The sequence below is a fragment of the Oncorhynchus tshawytscha genome, linkage group LG07, assembly GCF_018296145.1.
Source record: "Oncorhynchus tshawytscha isolate Ot180627B linkage group LG07, Otsh_v2.0, whole genome shotgun sequence".
NCBI lineage: Eukaryota > Metazoa > Chordata > Actinopteri > Salmoniformes > Salmonidae > Oncorhynchus > Oncorhynchus tshawytscha.
The window spans coordinates 13626392-13641949 of record NC_056435.1 but is presented as its reverse complement, the minus strand read 5'-3'; the positions used below and the strand labels follow the sequence as shown (position 1 = coordinate 13641949).

The window sequence follows — 15558 nt, the reverse complement described above, 5'->3', positions numbered from 1 at the left end:
TGGATGTGACTTCCCTTACCTTTGATTCAGATCAGTGTTAGGTATGTCTGTCACCTTACCAACATTTCAGCACAACTGAACAGGACATTTGATTCAAGAAATATTTTCAATCGTGTAGTGTTGTTGTTGCTCCTGAGTGGCGCAGCGGTCTAAGGCACTGCATTTTAGTGCTAGAGGTGTCACCACAGACCCTGGTTCAATCCCAGGCTGTATCACAACTGGCTGTGATCTGGAGTCCCGGTAGGGCGGTGCACAATTGGCCCAGCATCCTCCGGGTTAGGTGAGGGTCATTGTAAAATATGAATTTGTTCTTTGTTAAATAAAGCTTCAATAAAAATTAAATACTAATTTCTGTTAACTCAGAGTGAAAACGAAATGGGAGGGGGAACATTATCATATTTCCCAGCATGCTTTGTTGCAGGTTGCTTTTTAGAATAGTTTGTTATAATACAGTATCTAAATTTCCTCATGCTCCTTGATCAGTGGTGTAAAGTACTTGAGTAAAAATACTTTGAAGTACTACTTAAGTCGTTTTTGGGGGTATCTGTACTTTACTATTTATATTTTTGACAGCTTTTACTTCACTACATTCCTAAAGAAAATAATGTACATTTTTACTCCACACATTTTCCTTGACACCCAAAAGTACTTGTTACAATTTGAATGCTTAGCAGTACATGAAAATGGTCCAATTCACGGACTTATCAAGACAACGTTCCTGGTCATCCCTACTGCCTCTGATCTGGCAGACTCACTAAACACAAATGCTTAGTTTGTAAATTATGTCTGAGTGGTGGAGTGTGCCCCTGGCTGTCAAATAATAATAATAAGGAAATTGTGCCGTCTGGGGTGCTAACTATATCGAATTTGACTTATAGCTTTTACTTTTTACTTTCACTCAAGTATGACAATTTGGTACTTTTTCCACCACTGTACTTAAGTTAATTTAAAACCAGATACTTTTAGACTTTTATTCAAGTAGTATTTTACTGGGTGACTTTTACTTTTTCTATTTTCTATTAAGGTATCTGTCAGGCCCTGACCTTAGTTCCTTTTTATGTCTCTATTTTGGTTTGGTCGGGGCGAGAATTGGGGTGGGCATTCTATGTTTTTCTATGTTTTCTATGTGTTTGGCCTGGTATGGTTCACAATCAGAGGCAGCTGTCTATCGTTGTCTCTGATTGAGAACCATACTTAGGTAGCCTGTTCCCACCTGTTGTTTGTGGGTAGTTGTTTCCTGTTGTGGCACCTTTCAGGAATGGTTTGATTTTCGTTGTTTCACGTTGTTATTTTGTGTTCAGTTACATTAAATTTAACATGGACACTTACCACGCTGCGTTTTGGTCCGATCTTTCCTGTTCCTCAGATGAAGATCGTTACAGTATCTTTACTTTGACTCAAGTATGACAATTTAGTACTTTTTCCACCTCTGACTTTGATTAATTGATCTTATACTATAGAAAGAAATACAGATAAAAAACTTTATAAATGAACCCAGGGGTTGGATTTATTACACTCATTACTGAGATGGTTGTTCCAGTTTAGGTGGTTTAGGTAGTCTTAAGTCCACCGTAGCAGTCATTCTGAGTGCACGTTGTGGGTGATAACATTGATGGATATCTTCCCTCTGGCTTGATTCTGATAGGAATTACTAAGTATCAAAAATCATTTAAAATTCCTTATATAAAGCAAACTAGACGGCACCATTGTCTTGTTTTTAAAATGTACGGATAGCCAGGGGTACACTCCAACAGACATCATTTGCAAACAATGCATTTGTGTTCAGTAAGTCTGCCAGACCAGAGGCAGTAGGGATGAACACATGTTTTCTTGATAAGTGTGTGAATTGGCCAGGACCATTTTCCTGTCCTGCTAAGCACTCGACATGTAACGAGTACCTTTGGGTGTCAGGGAAAATGTATGGAGTAAAAAGTACATTATTTTCTTTAGGAATGTAGTGAAGTAAAATGAAAAAATTGTTTCAGCCTCCTGAAGGAGAAGAGGCCCTGCCATGCCTTCTTCACGACTGTGCAGGTGGGAGAGGACCATGTTAAGCCCTCAGTGATGTGGACACCGAGGAACTTTGTGTGTGTGCTTGCGCGCATACCTGTGTATGTGTACATGCTTGCGTGCATGCATGTGTATGTGTGTGCGCACATGTGATGTGTATGTGTGTGCGCGCATATGTGTGTGTGTGTCAGTTCGTAGCCTGGTCTCGTGGTTAGACCGTTTAGACCTAGGCTCCAGGATCAGTGAGCAGTAGGAATCTGTGTTTGTTTGGCTTGTCTGGATCCGTCTCTTCCCAACTCGGATCACTGAAGCATGGGATGGGAATTTGACCACCAGGTGGGTCTGTGGTCTGTACATGTTGCCCCATCCATGGTCTTCCTGATCACTAGCGTTCCTGAGAATCCTATAGGATTCCATATAATGGGAACTGGGAATGCCGGCTCTTGTCCTCATCCATCTTGCTTGTGCAGTGTGTCGACACAAAGTGTTTATTCAACACAAACACACTTATGTACACACAGACACATGTACACTAACACGCAAACACATACTGTACACAAATACACACTACACTCATGTACATAGACGTACACACACATGTACACAGACACACATGTACACACTAAAACAAACACACACATACCTCCATCATCCATGTTGATGTTTTTGTGTATGGCCCCATTGACTGTGTCAGTATTTGCACTGTGCAATGTATGGTCTTGCTGAAAGCTGTGGCCTTGTGTGCTACAGAAGAGAGTGGAAGAGATGAGAAGAGATGTTGACAGGACTGTACTCCTTGAGAAGAACCGTGGTCTTGCTTTGACACTTAGAAGCAACTGGAACCTAAGAGATCAACACCCGTAACTCCTAACTTGAGATCAACACCTGTGACTCCTAAACTAAGTCCGACACTCATGATTCAGACTGTATATCATGCTTTATGTCAATGGAAGATTTGCATGGACATTTGAATAATGCACACAGATTTTTAAAAAGTTAACATCTGGTCCTCTCTCTGTCCCTACCCTATGTACTTCATTATTTCCTACTCGCATGTCTCCGGCCTATAGGCCAGCCTGCTTAGTCTGGCCTCATTAAACTAGCTCCTAACCCCAATTAGCACTCTTGGATGGAGGATGGGGTGTGGGAGTGGGTTTGTCCACTCTAATTCAAGGAGAGAGAGAGAGACCATTGTTTCAGAGGGACTCCAGACTGGGAGTAGTAGTCAGTCCCCCTCCTTCTCAGCCCAGAGCACATAAAATCCCCAGGAAGGATTATTAGCATTAAAGCGCCATTCACAATAAATACAACATTAAATGGCCTCCCTCGATCGCCTCAGGGGAGCCCTGCCCAACGGCAAATGTTTAGGGCAAAATGCTGCAAGGGAATATTAGATTAGTGCTTTCCCCCTGGTGTGTTTGACATAGAGGTCAGGGGGGGTTGAAGGTAAGCCGTATTGGCCACATCCGAGAAAGAGGAAATGTGTGAAGGGGGTCGTAGACAGGGGCGCAGTGGTGAGGGGAAGAGCACGGGCCTGTATCCACAAAGCATCTCAGAAAAGGTCTTAGGAATCCTGTTTTAAGACTATAAACACTCCCAGCTCAAGAGTATGTTTCAGAGTGACGTTAAGACACTGCCCAGACAAACTCTGAGCCAGGAGTAAAATCAACACATAAAAGTTTATCTCGGCTGGTAATCACAACAGTTTGAGATACTGCAAAGGAAAGATAGTGATGACGCTCATTGACATGGTTGCAAATTGAGGATAAACCAGCTAGCATCGTCAGCTCTGAACTCTATAGCACGCTTCAAACAACCACGGTGAATGTGATTTAAAAAATAATAATTATACAGTAATCATCATTATTTAGACACACTCGTCTCGGCCCGTTTTAACAACTCTATGTCACTTGCCGATAATGTTGCATACAACCTTGAGTACAATGTTGGAAAGGTAGAGCAGTGGGAAGTATGGGTACTGCAGTATCACTTGAAAATGAAAAATGTTTCACAAAAGCGGACCGATACCCGTGCCAAAACAGCCCCACCCCCCAAAACATCTTCCTGCAGCCATGTTGAAAGGTCTATAATTTGAACACAATCAAAGTCAACATAAGCCCTTAGATGCCTTTTCAATTGTCCAATTTATAGGCATGCCCAATTTAGACATTGTTTTTAACCACGCGATGTTGCGCTCCAAATGGATAACTTCAAATAACATGATAATTAAATCATCAAAAGAAAAATGTGTTTATTTATTCGCCGAGTGGTTATAAGTATTCATGCATATCATGTGAAATGGGCCTAATGTGAAGTCATTGTCCAAAGGCGCAAGAGATACTTTTTTGCGTGTAGGTCTAGATCATTTATGGATTGATCATAGGCCTATAGAAATATCTAAACATTATTTGAACAACTCCAAAGCAATTGAATGTGGCGCAAGGGACCCCATGACTTGCTGCATTTTTCTATTATCAGAACACCTGCTGGTAACTCTTAGACTGGTTAGGACAGCTCATGAGCATGGCCGCTTGAAGTAGGGTTGCCCGAGGGTGCTGCAGCACCCCCTGAAAAATCCAAATCAAAACAAAAGTAGTGGACTGGGCCTTTTCTAGTCCTGTGTCAGCGGAACCGATATAGTCATCTGTAGCGCGGTCCAAAGGAAAATCAGCATCGGCCATGATTACTTCAAGGTTTAAATGGTTGACTAAAATAACTACCAATCTAAAAATTGTTAGCTGACGTGGCTAATTTAGTCCTGTCAGTGACTGACATAACAAGAGGAAAATTGTTGAATAATGGACAACCAAACATCAAAATGGAGTATTCTAGTGTTTTTACTGTCAATAGTAAGTTGAGACCCCGACTGAGTTCCCCCACAAAAGAAATCAGATTATGTCGCATATGCGTGGAGCCGGCCCAGCCTGGTACTCTGCTAATGTCAGTCGTGTCTGGGTAGATCTCAGACCAACAGTACAGTGCCTTCGGAAAGTATTCAGACCCCTTGACTTTTTCCACATTTTGATACGTTACAGCCTTATTCTAAAATGTATTAAATTAAACATTTTCCTCAGCAATCTACACACAATACCCCATGAAGACAAATGTATTAAAAATGAAAAACAGACACCTTATATACATAAGTATTCAAACCCTTTGCTAAGAGACTTGAAATTGAGCACAGGTGCATCCTGTTTCCATTGATCATCCTTGAGATGTTTCAACAACTTGATTGGAGTCCACCTGTGGTAAATTCTATTTATTGGCAATTATTTGGAAAGGCTCACACCGGTCTATTTAAGGTCCCACAGTTGATAGTGCATGTCAGAGCAAAAACCAAGCCATGAGGTCGAAGGAATAGAGCTCCGAGAAATGACTGTTGAGTCACAGATCTGGGGAAGGGTACCAAAACATTTCTGCAGCATTGAAAGCCCCCAAGAACACATTGGCCTCCATCATTCTTAAATGGTAAATTTGCAAAAAATATGTTTTTGCACTGTCATTATGGGGTATTGTGTGTAGATTGACGAGGGGGGGGAAAAACAATTTAAGTCTGTAACATAAAATGTGGAAAAAGTCAAGAGGTTCTGTATGCACTGTATGTAGCAAAAGAAACTTAAGCAGATACAGTGGCTCAGTGGGTTGGACAGAACATAGTGTTAGCATCACATGTTGAATCGGGACCAACAAAGAGCAAATACACTATGTCCAGCTGTGACCAACTGTATTCAGTATTTTTGTTGTTGTTATTATACTTTGTTTGTTTGCTTGAGTCTGCCTGAAGTACCAGATGGGCAGGCGTTTGCACTTTTAGGACTATTCCATTGGTTCAATTCATCCAAGCAAACTCAATCAAGCACTGCTACCGTTCCGGCAAAGATTTCAGATACATTTTTTCAGGTCTAGTATTAACACGAAAATCCCTCATACACAGCTACCCCTACCGACCCCAAAATACCGCAATACCACAATGACTAGACCTCTGTGGTGATAGGGCGGAATCCAGGCGAGTGGTGTGTGGTGTATAAGTGAGTGATGCTGGGGGTCTAGTAGTGTCAACATGGGGAATGTGTGAACCAGTGCCCTGCCTGCCAGACATCAGTTAAAGGCACCATAAAGCATGCTACTGGACACCGACGTCAGTTCAACGTCTAGTTTTGATTTACATTTGGTTGAGTTGTCAACTAATGTGAATTCAACATAAAATCAACAAATAAATTCATCATGTCATTGGATTTAGGTTAAAAAGAGAACATTCCTTTGTTGATGACTTTTTGCAAATCCAATTAGTTTTCCACATTGATTCAACATCATCACATTGAATATATTGGTTGAAATGACTTGGAAACAACGTTGATTCAACCAGTTTCTGCCCAGTGGGATGCTAGTAGAGGCCTACGATTGTGCCTAGGCTGAATTCTGCCACTAATTTACAGGGACTCCAGGTCTGTTCTGCACAGAACAATGGCCACTGTGTGAAAAGACTCTTACGCTGGTATTTGATTTGTCCCAAGTAGCTGAATGGAGTCTGGAGTTGGGTTTGGAATGTGGATATGAAAAAGTGTGTGGGGTGAGGTCTGTGTGTGTTGGGGGGGAGGGGATTTATCTGTGTGTGTGTGTGTGTGTGTGTGTGTGTGTGTGTGTGTGTGTGTGTGTCTTTCTGTCAAACAAATGTTTAACAGGTACATAACTATTAACAAAAACGATACATAGTCCCTTCTTTCACTCGCCAACGGAGTCTGAAGAGGATCTTGAATTACCAACCTGTGTGTAAGTGTGTGTGGATTTTTAGACTTCCTTACTCTTGACCCTCAGTGACCAGCCCAGTGCAGACCAGCCTGTGTAGGTCGGTAGTTAGCTTTGCTGTGGATGAATGGCATTACCACTGAGTCGTGTTATGGTAGGAGTGTTGTTGTGATTTGCGGGTTGACTCACAACTGCAGAGCGGGCAGGTTTAGGGTCATTAAATATTGTGGGGATGAAGGACGGGTGGGTTGAATAAAGAGAAAACAACACCTTACAAAATCTTGTAAATAAGAATTTGTTCTTAACTGACTTGCCTAGTTAAATAAAGGTTAAATAAAAATAAATACATGTATAATTTTTGTACAATTTATACCTATAGGCTACATTGAGGTTTTAATTTCATTATTTTAAGCTATCTGGCATTAGAGCGTAAGTCTAAGCTTCAAGGCCTAACTGTACATGCACCAAATAGCCTACACAGCAATCGCCAAATGCTTTGGGGAACAGGCAGAAAAATGCATCCATGGAGGGAAAAAGGACACTGTCAGAGTTGAATTCAATAAGAGAAAAGCTGCAAAATGGATTTGAAAATAAAGAGATAGGAGGGACTGAAAAGTAATATTTGGGAAAGATTTGGTGAAGAGGTAATAGAGGATGATAACAGTGCCTAATATGTTAGTTTAGTTTATTAGGATCCCCATTAGCTACTGCACATGCAGCAGCTACTCTTTCTGGGTTCCACATGAAACGTACAAATACATGACAAAGTTCAGAACATTAATAGATAAGAACAACATAAAATATAACATTAAATTCAAAAGTTTTACGTATATGGGAAGGACACCAAGACACAACAAAAATACTATTGGCACACTATTCATATATACATATTCATATATCCAGTACAGTTCAATTTGATCTTTAGAAAGAGGAGAGGTTCTGCGATACTGTAATGTGGTCTGTGTGTAGCTTGTGTAGAGGAGTCAGGCGCAGGACAGCAGATATGAGTGAATAAACATAATTTACGCAAATACAAGACAAATACAATACAATAAAGAGAGCCCACATAACAGACCGCATTACATACAAACAATTATTCACAAACAAACATGGGGGAACAGAGGGTTGAATAATGAACAAGTAAGTATACCAAACTCACTAAAAGTGGCAGTAATAAAGCCTCTCTTGAAAAAGCCAAACCTTGACCCAGAAAATATAAAAAACTATAGGCCTATATCGAATCTTCCATTCCTCTCAAAAATTTTAGAAAAGGCTGTTGCGCAGCAACTTACTGCCTTCCTGAAGACAAACAATGTATACGAAATGCTTCAGTCTGGTTTTAGACCCCATCATAGCACTGAGACGGCACTTGTGAAGGTGGTAAATGACATTTTAATGGCATCGGACCGAGGCTCTGCATCTGTCCTCGTGCTCCTAGACCTTAGTGCTGCTTTTGATACCATCGATCACCACATTCTTTTGGAGAGATTGGAAACCCAAATTGGTCTACACGGACAAGTTCTGGCCTGGTTTAGATCTTATCTGTCGGAAAGATATCAGTTTGTCTCTGTGAATGGTTTGTCCTCTGACAAATCAACTGTACATTTCGGTGTTCCTCAAGGTTCCGTTTTGGGACCACTATTGTTTTCACTATATATTTTACCTCTTGGGGATGTTATTCGAAAACATAATGTTAACTTTCACTGCTATGCGGATGACACACAACTGTACATTTCAATGAAACATGGTGAAGCCCCAAAATTGCCCTTGCTAGAAGCATGTGTTTCAGACATAAGGAAGTGGATGGCTGCAAACTTTCTACTTTTAAACTCGGACAAAACAGAGATGCTTGTTCTAGGTCCCAAGAAACAAAGAGATCTTCTGTTGAATCTGACAATTAATCTTAATGGTTGTACAGTCGTCTCAAATAAAACTGTGAAAGACCTCGGCGTTACTCTGGACCCTGATCTCTCTTTTGAAGAACATATCAAGACCATTTCAAGGACAGCTTTTTTCCATCTACGTAACATTGCAAAAAATCAGAAACTTTCTGTCCAAAAATGATGCAGAAAAATTCATCCATGCTTTTGTCACTTCTAGGTTAGACTACTGCAATGCTCTACTTTCTGGCTACCCGGATAAAGCACTAAATAAACTTCAGTTAGTACTAAATACGGCTGCTCGAATTCTGACTAGAACCAAAAAATTTGATCATATTACTCCAGTGCTAGCCTCTCTACACTGGCTTCCTGTCAAAGCAAGGGCTGATTTCAAGGTTTTACTGCTAACCTACAAAGCATTACATGGGCTTGCTCCTACCTATCTCTCTGATTTGGTCCTGCCGTACATACCTACACGTACGCTACGGTCACAAGACGCAGGCCTCCTAATTGTCCCTAGAATTTCTAAGCAAACAGCTGGAGGCAGGGCTTTCTCCTATAGAGCTCCATTTTTATGGAACGGTCTGCCTACCCATGTCAGAGACGCAAACTCGGTCTCAACCTTTAAGTCCTTACTGAAGACTTATCTCTTCAGTGGGTCATATGATTGAGTGTAGTCTGGCCCAGGAGTGGGAAGGTGAACGGAAAGGCTCTGGAGCAACGAACCGCCCTTGCTGTCTCTGCCTGGCCGGTTCCCCTCTTCCCACTGGGATTCTCTGCCTCTAACCCTATTACAGGGGCTGAGTCACTGGCTTACTGGGGCTCTCTCTTGCCGTCCCTGGAAGGGGTGCGTCACCTGAGTGGGTTGATTCACTGATGTGGTCATCCTGTCTGGGATGGCGCCCCCCTTGGGTTGTGCCATGGCGGAGTTCTTTGTGGGCTATACTCAGCCTTGTCTCAGGATGGTAAGTTGGTGGTTGAAGATATCCCTCTAGTGGTGTGGGGGCTGTGCTTTGGCAAAGTGGGTGGGGTTATATCCTTCCTGTTTGGCCCTGTCTGGGGTGTCCTCGGATGGGGCCACAGTGTCTCCTGACCCCTCCTGTCTCAGCCTCCAGTATTTATGCTGCAGTAGTTAATGTGTCGGGGGGCTAGGGTCAGTTTGTTATATCTGGAGTACCTCTCCTGTCCTATTCGGTGTCCTGTGTGAATCTAAGTGTGTGTTCTCTAATTCTCTCTTTCTCTCTCTCTCTCTCTCTCTCTCTCTCTCTCTCTCTCTCGGAGGACCTGAGCCCTAGGACCATGCCCCAGGACTACCTGACATGATGACTCCTTGCTGTCCCCAGTCCACCTGGCCGTGCTACTGCTCCAGTTTCAACTGTTCTGCCTTATTATTATACGACCATGCTGGTCATTTATGAACATTTGAACATCTTGGCCATGTTCTGTTATAATCTCCACCCGGCACAGCCAGAAGAGGACTGGCCACCCCACATAGCCTGGTTCCTCTCTAGGTTTCTTACTAGGTTTTGGCCTTTCTAGGGAGTTTTTCCTAGCCACCGTGCTTCTACACCTGCATTGCTTGCTGTTTGGGGTTTTAGGCTGGGTTTCTGTACAGCACTTTGAGATATCAGCTGATGTACGAAGGGCTATATAAATAAATTTGATTTGATTTGATTTAATTGGGGAATTGAAACCAGGTGTGTAAGACAAAGACAAAACAAATGGAAAATGAAAAGTGGATCGGCGATGGCTAGAAGGCCAGTGACATCGACCGCCGAACGCCGCCTGAACAAGGAGAGGGACCGACTTCGGAGGAAGTCGTGACAGATACAAGATGTTTTTAAAAGCTACACTTGCTTTTTGCCTGAATAACCTCTGGTGGCAGAGCATTCCACCATGACATGACTGTATGAATAACTGAGCGTCGCATTAAATCTGTTTTTGGTTTGGGTACCCTGAAGAAACCCATAGTGGCGTGTCTGGTGGGGTATGTCTGTTTGAAGTGTATGTGAAAAGATTATACAAGTGGTTAGGCATTTTTAACACACAAATGTTTCTTTAAAAAACTAGAAGAGAAGTAGTGAATTTTTCCTCAACCCTCAACTATGAAAGACTATCGTACATGTTGTTGATGTTGGTTCTGTGTGTGCAGTTAACGGCAAGGCGTTCTGCTTTGTTTTGAGCCAGCTGCAGCTTTGCTAGGTCTTTCTTTGCTGCACCTGACCATATTACCGGACAGTAATCCAGATGAGACCATATCAAAGCCTAAACATTTAGTACAGTTGATCTTTGTGTCAAAACTGCTCTTGTTGCAAGCGATAGAACCCTTTCTGGTTCTACAAGGATTTTGTTTTCTAAGAATGTAATGTAAACTAACCTGGCCCAGCTCAACCTCAGGAATGTAATTTTCTGAATGGAGACTTGGAGCAAATTATGGGCGGGAGTCTTGGTTTTACGGTGCCTATAAAAAGCAGGCTGAATGAGCACAGACAATGACACAGCCTGTTACCTTTTTGAGAATTGCCTGGGATGGCCTAAATGGCAAAGACGCCATTTATAGAACGACAGACTCCACAATAGCCAAAACTAAGAGCAACGTATTATTTATATTTAGTTTATAGCTAGCTTTGTCTTCCCAGATGGATGACTCTTTATTCTCAACCCACCAGATTGGAGATGGTGTTCCTCGCTCATCAATTTGGCTTCTCTGCTGTCCTAATATTTTGCTTTTTAATCATTTAATTTTGGGGCTCCCGAGTGGCGCAGCGGTCTAAGGCACTGCATCTCAATGCTAGAGGGGTCACTACATACCCTGGCTCGATTCCAGACTGTATCACAACCGGCTGTGATTGGGAGTCCCATAGGGCGGCGCACAATTGGCCCAGTGTCGTCCAGGTTAGGGTTTGGCCGGGCTAGGCCGTCATTGTAAATAAGAATTTGTTCTTAACTGACTTGCCCAGTTAAATAAAAATAAATAGGAATGGAGACAGTTTTAGCACTGAGGCAAGCAATTAGCATCCCAGGCAAACTGAAAGCTTGGGATGGTGAGACGATAACAGCTCAGAATGTTGAGGGTCCCATATGACAGATCCCTGTTGTAAACAGCCAATGATCTAACCGAGTAGATGACAGACTTGTACCAAGAAGCCAATGATAGATCAGAATAGTGATGCGTTAATGACAGAATGATGGTGTAACACATCTAAGGTGGTCAGTGTCTTGTCTGTGGGTGCATGTGTACGTGTGTGTGCATGCGTGGTTTACAAGCAAGTCTACCCTCACACTACAAGCAAGTCCACAGGCCTGCGCTTTGTAAGAGCAGGCAGATGGAACTAATGAAACTATGTGTGCTTTTCCAAAACAAAACCAAATGACATGGAAATAACAACTGCAGTCGAAGGTGGAAGTGCATTTCGGTACATTGGTTCTCACTCTCTCTTATGTTCTTTCAGTCCCAGGAGGAAGGAGGCCAGTGTTGACATTGGGGATGGCGGTAGCAGGAGGCCGTGGCAGCCGCTAAGGTCACCTGTATGTAGCTGTGGCATGTTATGCTAGGTGCACTAGGGATGGAATGTGAGATCACACTGAAGCTAGTATACTGAACACCAGACATGACTCAGCTTAGAATCATCATCAGCCAAAAGCACTTGACAAATTCAGTAGAGAAAGTGTGAATGTAAACTTGGAAAGGCAGATATTTATGTTGTTAAAAACAAAGTTGTTTGTTCTACTCAAATGGGTAATGGGTGTCTCGGAAGTCTTACACACGACTGGAGACACCTGGAGGAATGCCGTTGACACTAAAAATGTCTACCCACTAGCTAACCTACAACACTCTAGTCTAGTCAGAGCCTTATGTTCATTTCCTATGCAGGTGCCCAAAGTGGCAAGAACGGGATAAAGCTACAGGTGGCAGCGACCTCACTTCCTTTTAGCCTTAACACTTCGTTCAGCTGTTGCTCAACCTACATCCATCCACCAACAATCTTGTACTTTTTTGATGGCTTTTGGGTGGGCGATGATTTATTCAGATTTAATAGAGCGCTTGTCGTATACTGTTACTTTAATATTGAATAAACACACTAGATTACATGTGGACTTTGAGTCAAGAAACTAAGTATTCCATTTAAGGTCTTCATCTTGGATGAATAAAATGGGTAAGCTATGCACTGGTCAATACATTTTAGAGCCTGCAAGGCTATAAGCTTTGCCTGCTTGGCAATGAGGAGGGAGTGCAAACACAGAAATGTTTGAAAGGCTTAGAGTTCAATCCACTCAGTGCACAGTTATTCAGGCCTTTTCACACTGCATTGTTCTTAGCCCCTGGCTTGCCTTAGCCCTTGGCTAAGACTGACCCTGGGCTAGCTTAGCATGTGTTCACATAAGCAGGGCTAACTGAAACCGACTGTCATTTTTCTGGAGTAGAATATTCGAATTAGGGGACTGTGATTGGCTCACCCTGGGCTAAGGTTGGCGCTATCTTAGATTTAATATGTGCAATATGTAAGCAGTCGCTTAGCCCTGGGCTAAAAGCTCTCTTAGTCCAGGGCTAAGGAGGGCTAAGCCCTAGGCTAAGTGCAGTGTGAACACTATTGACAATTGCATGACAACTAGAAAAAAGGGGAAAAATGTGAAAATAATATTTGGTTATTTTTTTAAAAACATTTTGATTACTGGCCGAATACTTTTAACCACTAGGCTACCTGCCTCCCCCTGTAAAAAAAAAAAAAAAAATGTTAGGAAAACAATACCCTATACAACTCCCTTCTTTCACGGAACAATGCCTCATTTGGATTGCGAAGAGGATCGTGAATTGCCAAAGTACATATTAGGCGACTTAGAGAAGCCTGGAGACGAGAAGGACATTAAAGATGAGGTAGAGTCCCAGTTCCAACAGGGGTTTGATTATAGGGGGGTTCGGTTTTACCAAGAGTAGAGTGATCATAATCTACCTTTGGCATTACATAAACAAGTTCATGCTCAGTCTTGTATCTATTGGGGTATTATTAAGTGTGTGTGTGTGTGTGTGTGTGTGTGTGTGTGTGTGTGTGTGTTCATGTCTACAATAATAGTATCAGACTAGTTGTGTATTCACTTATGGTCCATAGAAGATCACCTGTGCTGTCTACTGCAGTACGTTTGCCAGTCAACTGTACTTCAACTGAGGTCATTTTGAAGATAGACTGCAATACTACTGTAGTCATATTCTGTTACTGTAACTTCATAACTACAATATTTTTTATTTTAGAGGAGAATTTAAAATATAAAAAATATAGCAGGCAAAAGGAACCCCCGCAAGACGCATTTTTCCCTGTGTAACACTCATGCCTTTCGCCTTGAAGGGTTTCTAGCATTGGCGACTGTTCTTTGTGACAGAAGTGTAAGTGCTGTAGGACCCGCTACTGGTGAACGTCTTTCGGCTTCTAATGCTGCGTTAAAGGGCAAGTCGGAAACTTAAAAACTCAGACAAACCCGGAATTGTTACTGGTTGAACGCGGCACGCGTATAACTACAACCAGTTAGCAAGTCGGAGATTTAAGTGTTTCCTAGTTCCGAATAGCACGTGAACGCGGCAAATGTATAGGCTGCTCTTCGGAATTAGGTAGGCTAAAATAACCGCGGTCGTAATCCTTGTGAAATGCTAAATGTTGACCACGAAAAACGCATTGTTTTTAGGCTATTTATTTGTGTGGTTTCATCTGCGCTGTTGTATGGCGTATGAAAGTTTTCGATAACCGTACCAACTGAAACCTGATTATTATAAATGATTAACCCAGTAATTCTAAAGTTCACCGTTTTACATCCGTCCGTTTATGCTCACAACTATTTGTGTTGCCCGTGAGGTGTGTTATGAAAGGCGCAAGGAAGGCATGTTGTGGAGATCCGTCTCTACATTCATTGTAAGCTATCATACCAGGTACAAGTACGTTTTTTTTCACTAACTACTTTTGCACTTGATAGGAAAGCTAAGCAAATGTCCTCGTTGTGTATCGTTAATGGCCAAATGCGAACTGTTACAGATATTAATAGTGTAGCAACAGCGGCCACACTAGTCCAAAAATCATTGCAAACTACGCCTCTAGCCTAATAGTGTAGCTACAGCGACTACACTGTAGCCAAAAAATAATTGCAAGCTACGCCTCTATCTAGCTCTGCATCTTGATTGTATAAAAGGATGCAAAAATGGGACCTGTGTCTTCTGACTAGGCTATTGGATATCCGTTGTAAACGGTGCCTTTGCTCTCTCTGTCCCTCAACCTATATGAATCCTGGAAAGGTTATACATCAGAGACCGTAAAAAGCAGGGTTATATAGGTACTTGACTATCATCACTATCTCACTAGACACACGTAACAACCAAAGGCAGTGGTAACATAGTAGTAACATGACAGTTGCAGTTTGAGTAACCCAGCTGACAATCGAAAAAGCAATGTAATGTCCAAATCAAATTTATTTATATAGCCCTTCGTACATCAGCTGATATCTCAAAGTGCTGTACAGAAACCCAGCCTAAAACCCCAAACAGCAAGCAATGCAGGTGTAGAAGCACGGTGTCTTTCCTAGGCACTAAGTCTAGGCAGTAAATCGGGGAGGCAGATAGCCTAGTGGATCGAATCCTGGAGCTGACGAGCAGTGTTGCCAACTCCACAGTAAGGAAAGTAGCTATTGGTTGTCCTAAAAGTCGCTCGAAGTCGCCAAATGACGTCTTTGCCTAATTTGCATAATTGCGCATGTGCATGTAGTTGTGATGGACGCTGTAGGAGAGACAAAAAGTGAGAAAAAACACCCTAAATAGATTATTTGTAGTTCTAAACATTTCTTCTGTTGATCCTTGTTTTTTTTTTTTTTTGTCACAATTCCAACCCAACTCTTTTATCCGGGCAAGAGACATTCTGACGGAGTTACTTCGTTTTTTAAAATT

General features: G+C 42.2%; 1 protein-coding gene across 12 annotated transcripts in view; it reads left to right on the top strand.

The window, feature by feature from the left end:
* Nucleotides 1-14053: 14053 nt before the first annotated feature.
* Nucleotides 14054-15558, top strand: part of LOC112254017 (sodium- and chloride-dependent GABA transporter 2-like) — a 40195-nt gene continuing 38690 nt past the window's right edge. For 2 of the 12 annotated variants that reach the window (XM_042324138.1, XM_042324135.1), the window contains exon 1: nt 14060-14536. In XM_042324138.1, the coding sequence (XP_042180072.1) occupies nt 14450-14536 (87 nt within the window). In that variant the 5' untranslated portion in view covers nt 14060-14449. Of the gene's footprint in view, nt 14560-15558 lie in introns of all 12 variants that reach the window. The other 10 variants (XM_042324144.1, XM_042324142.1, XM_042324136.1 and 7 more) reach the window with 9 other exon arrangements.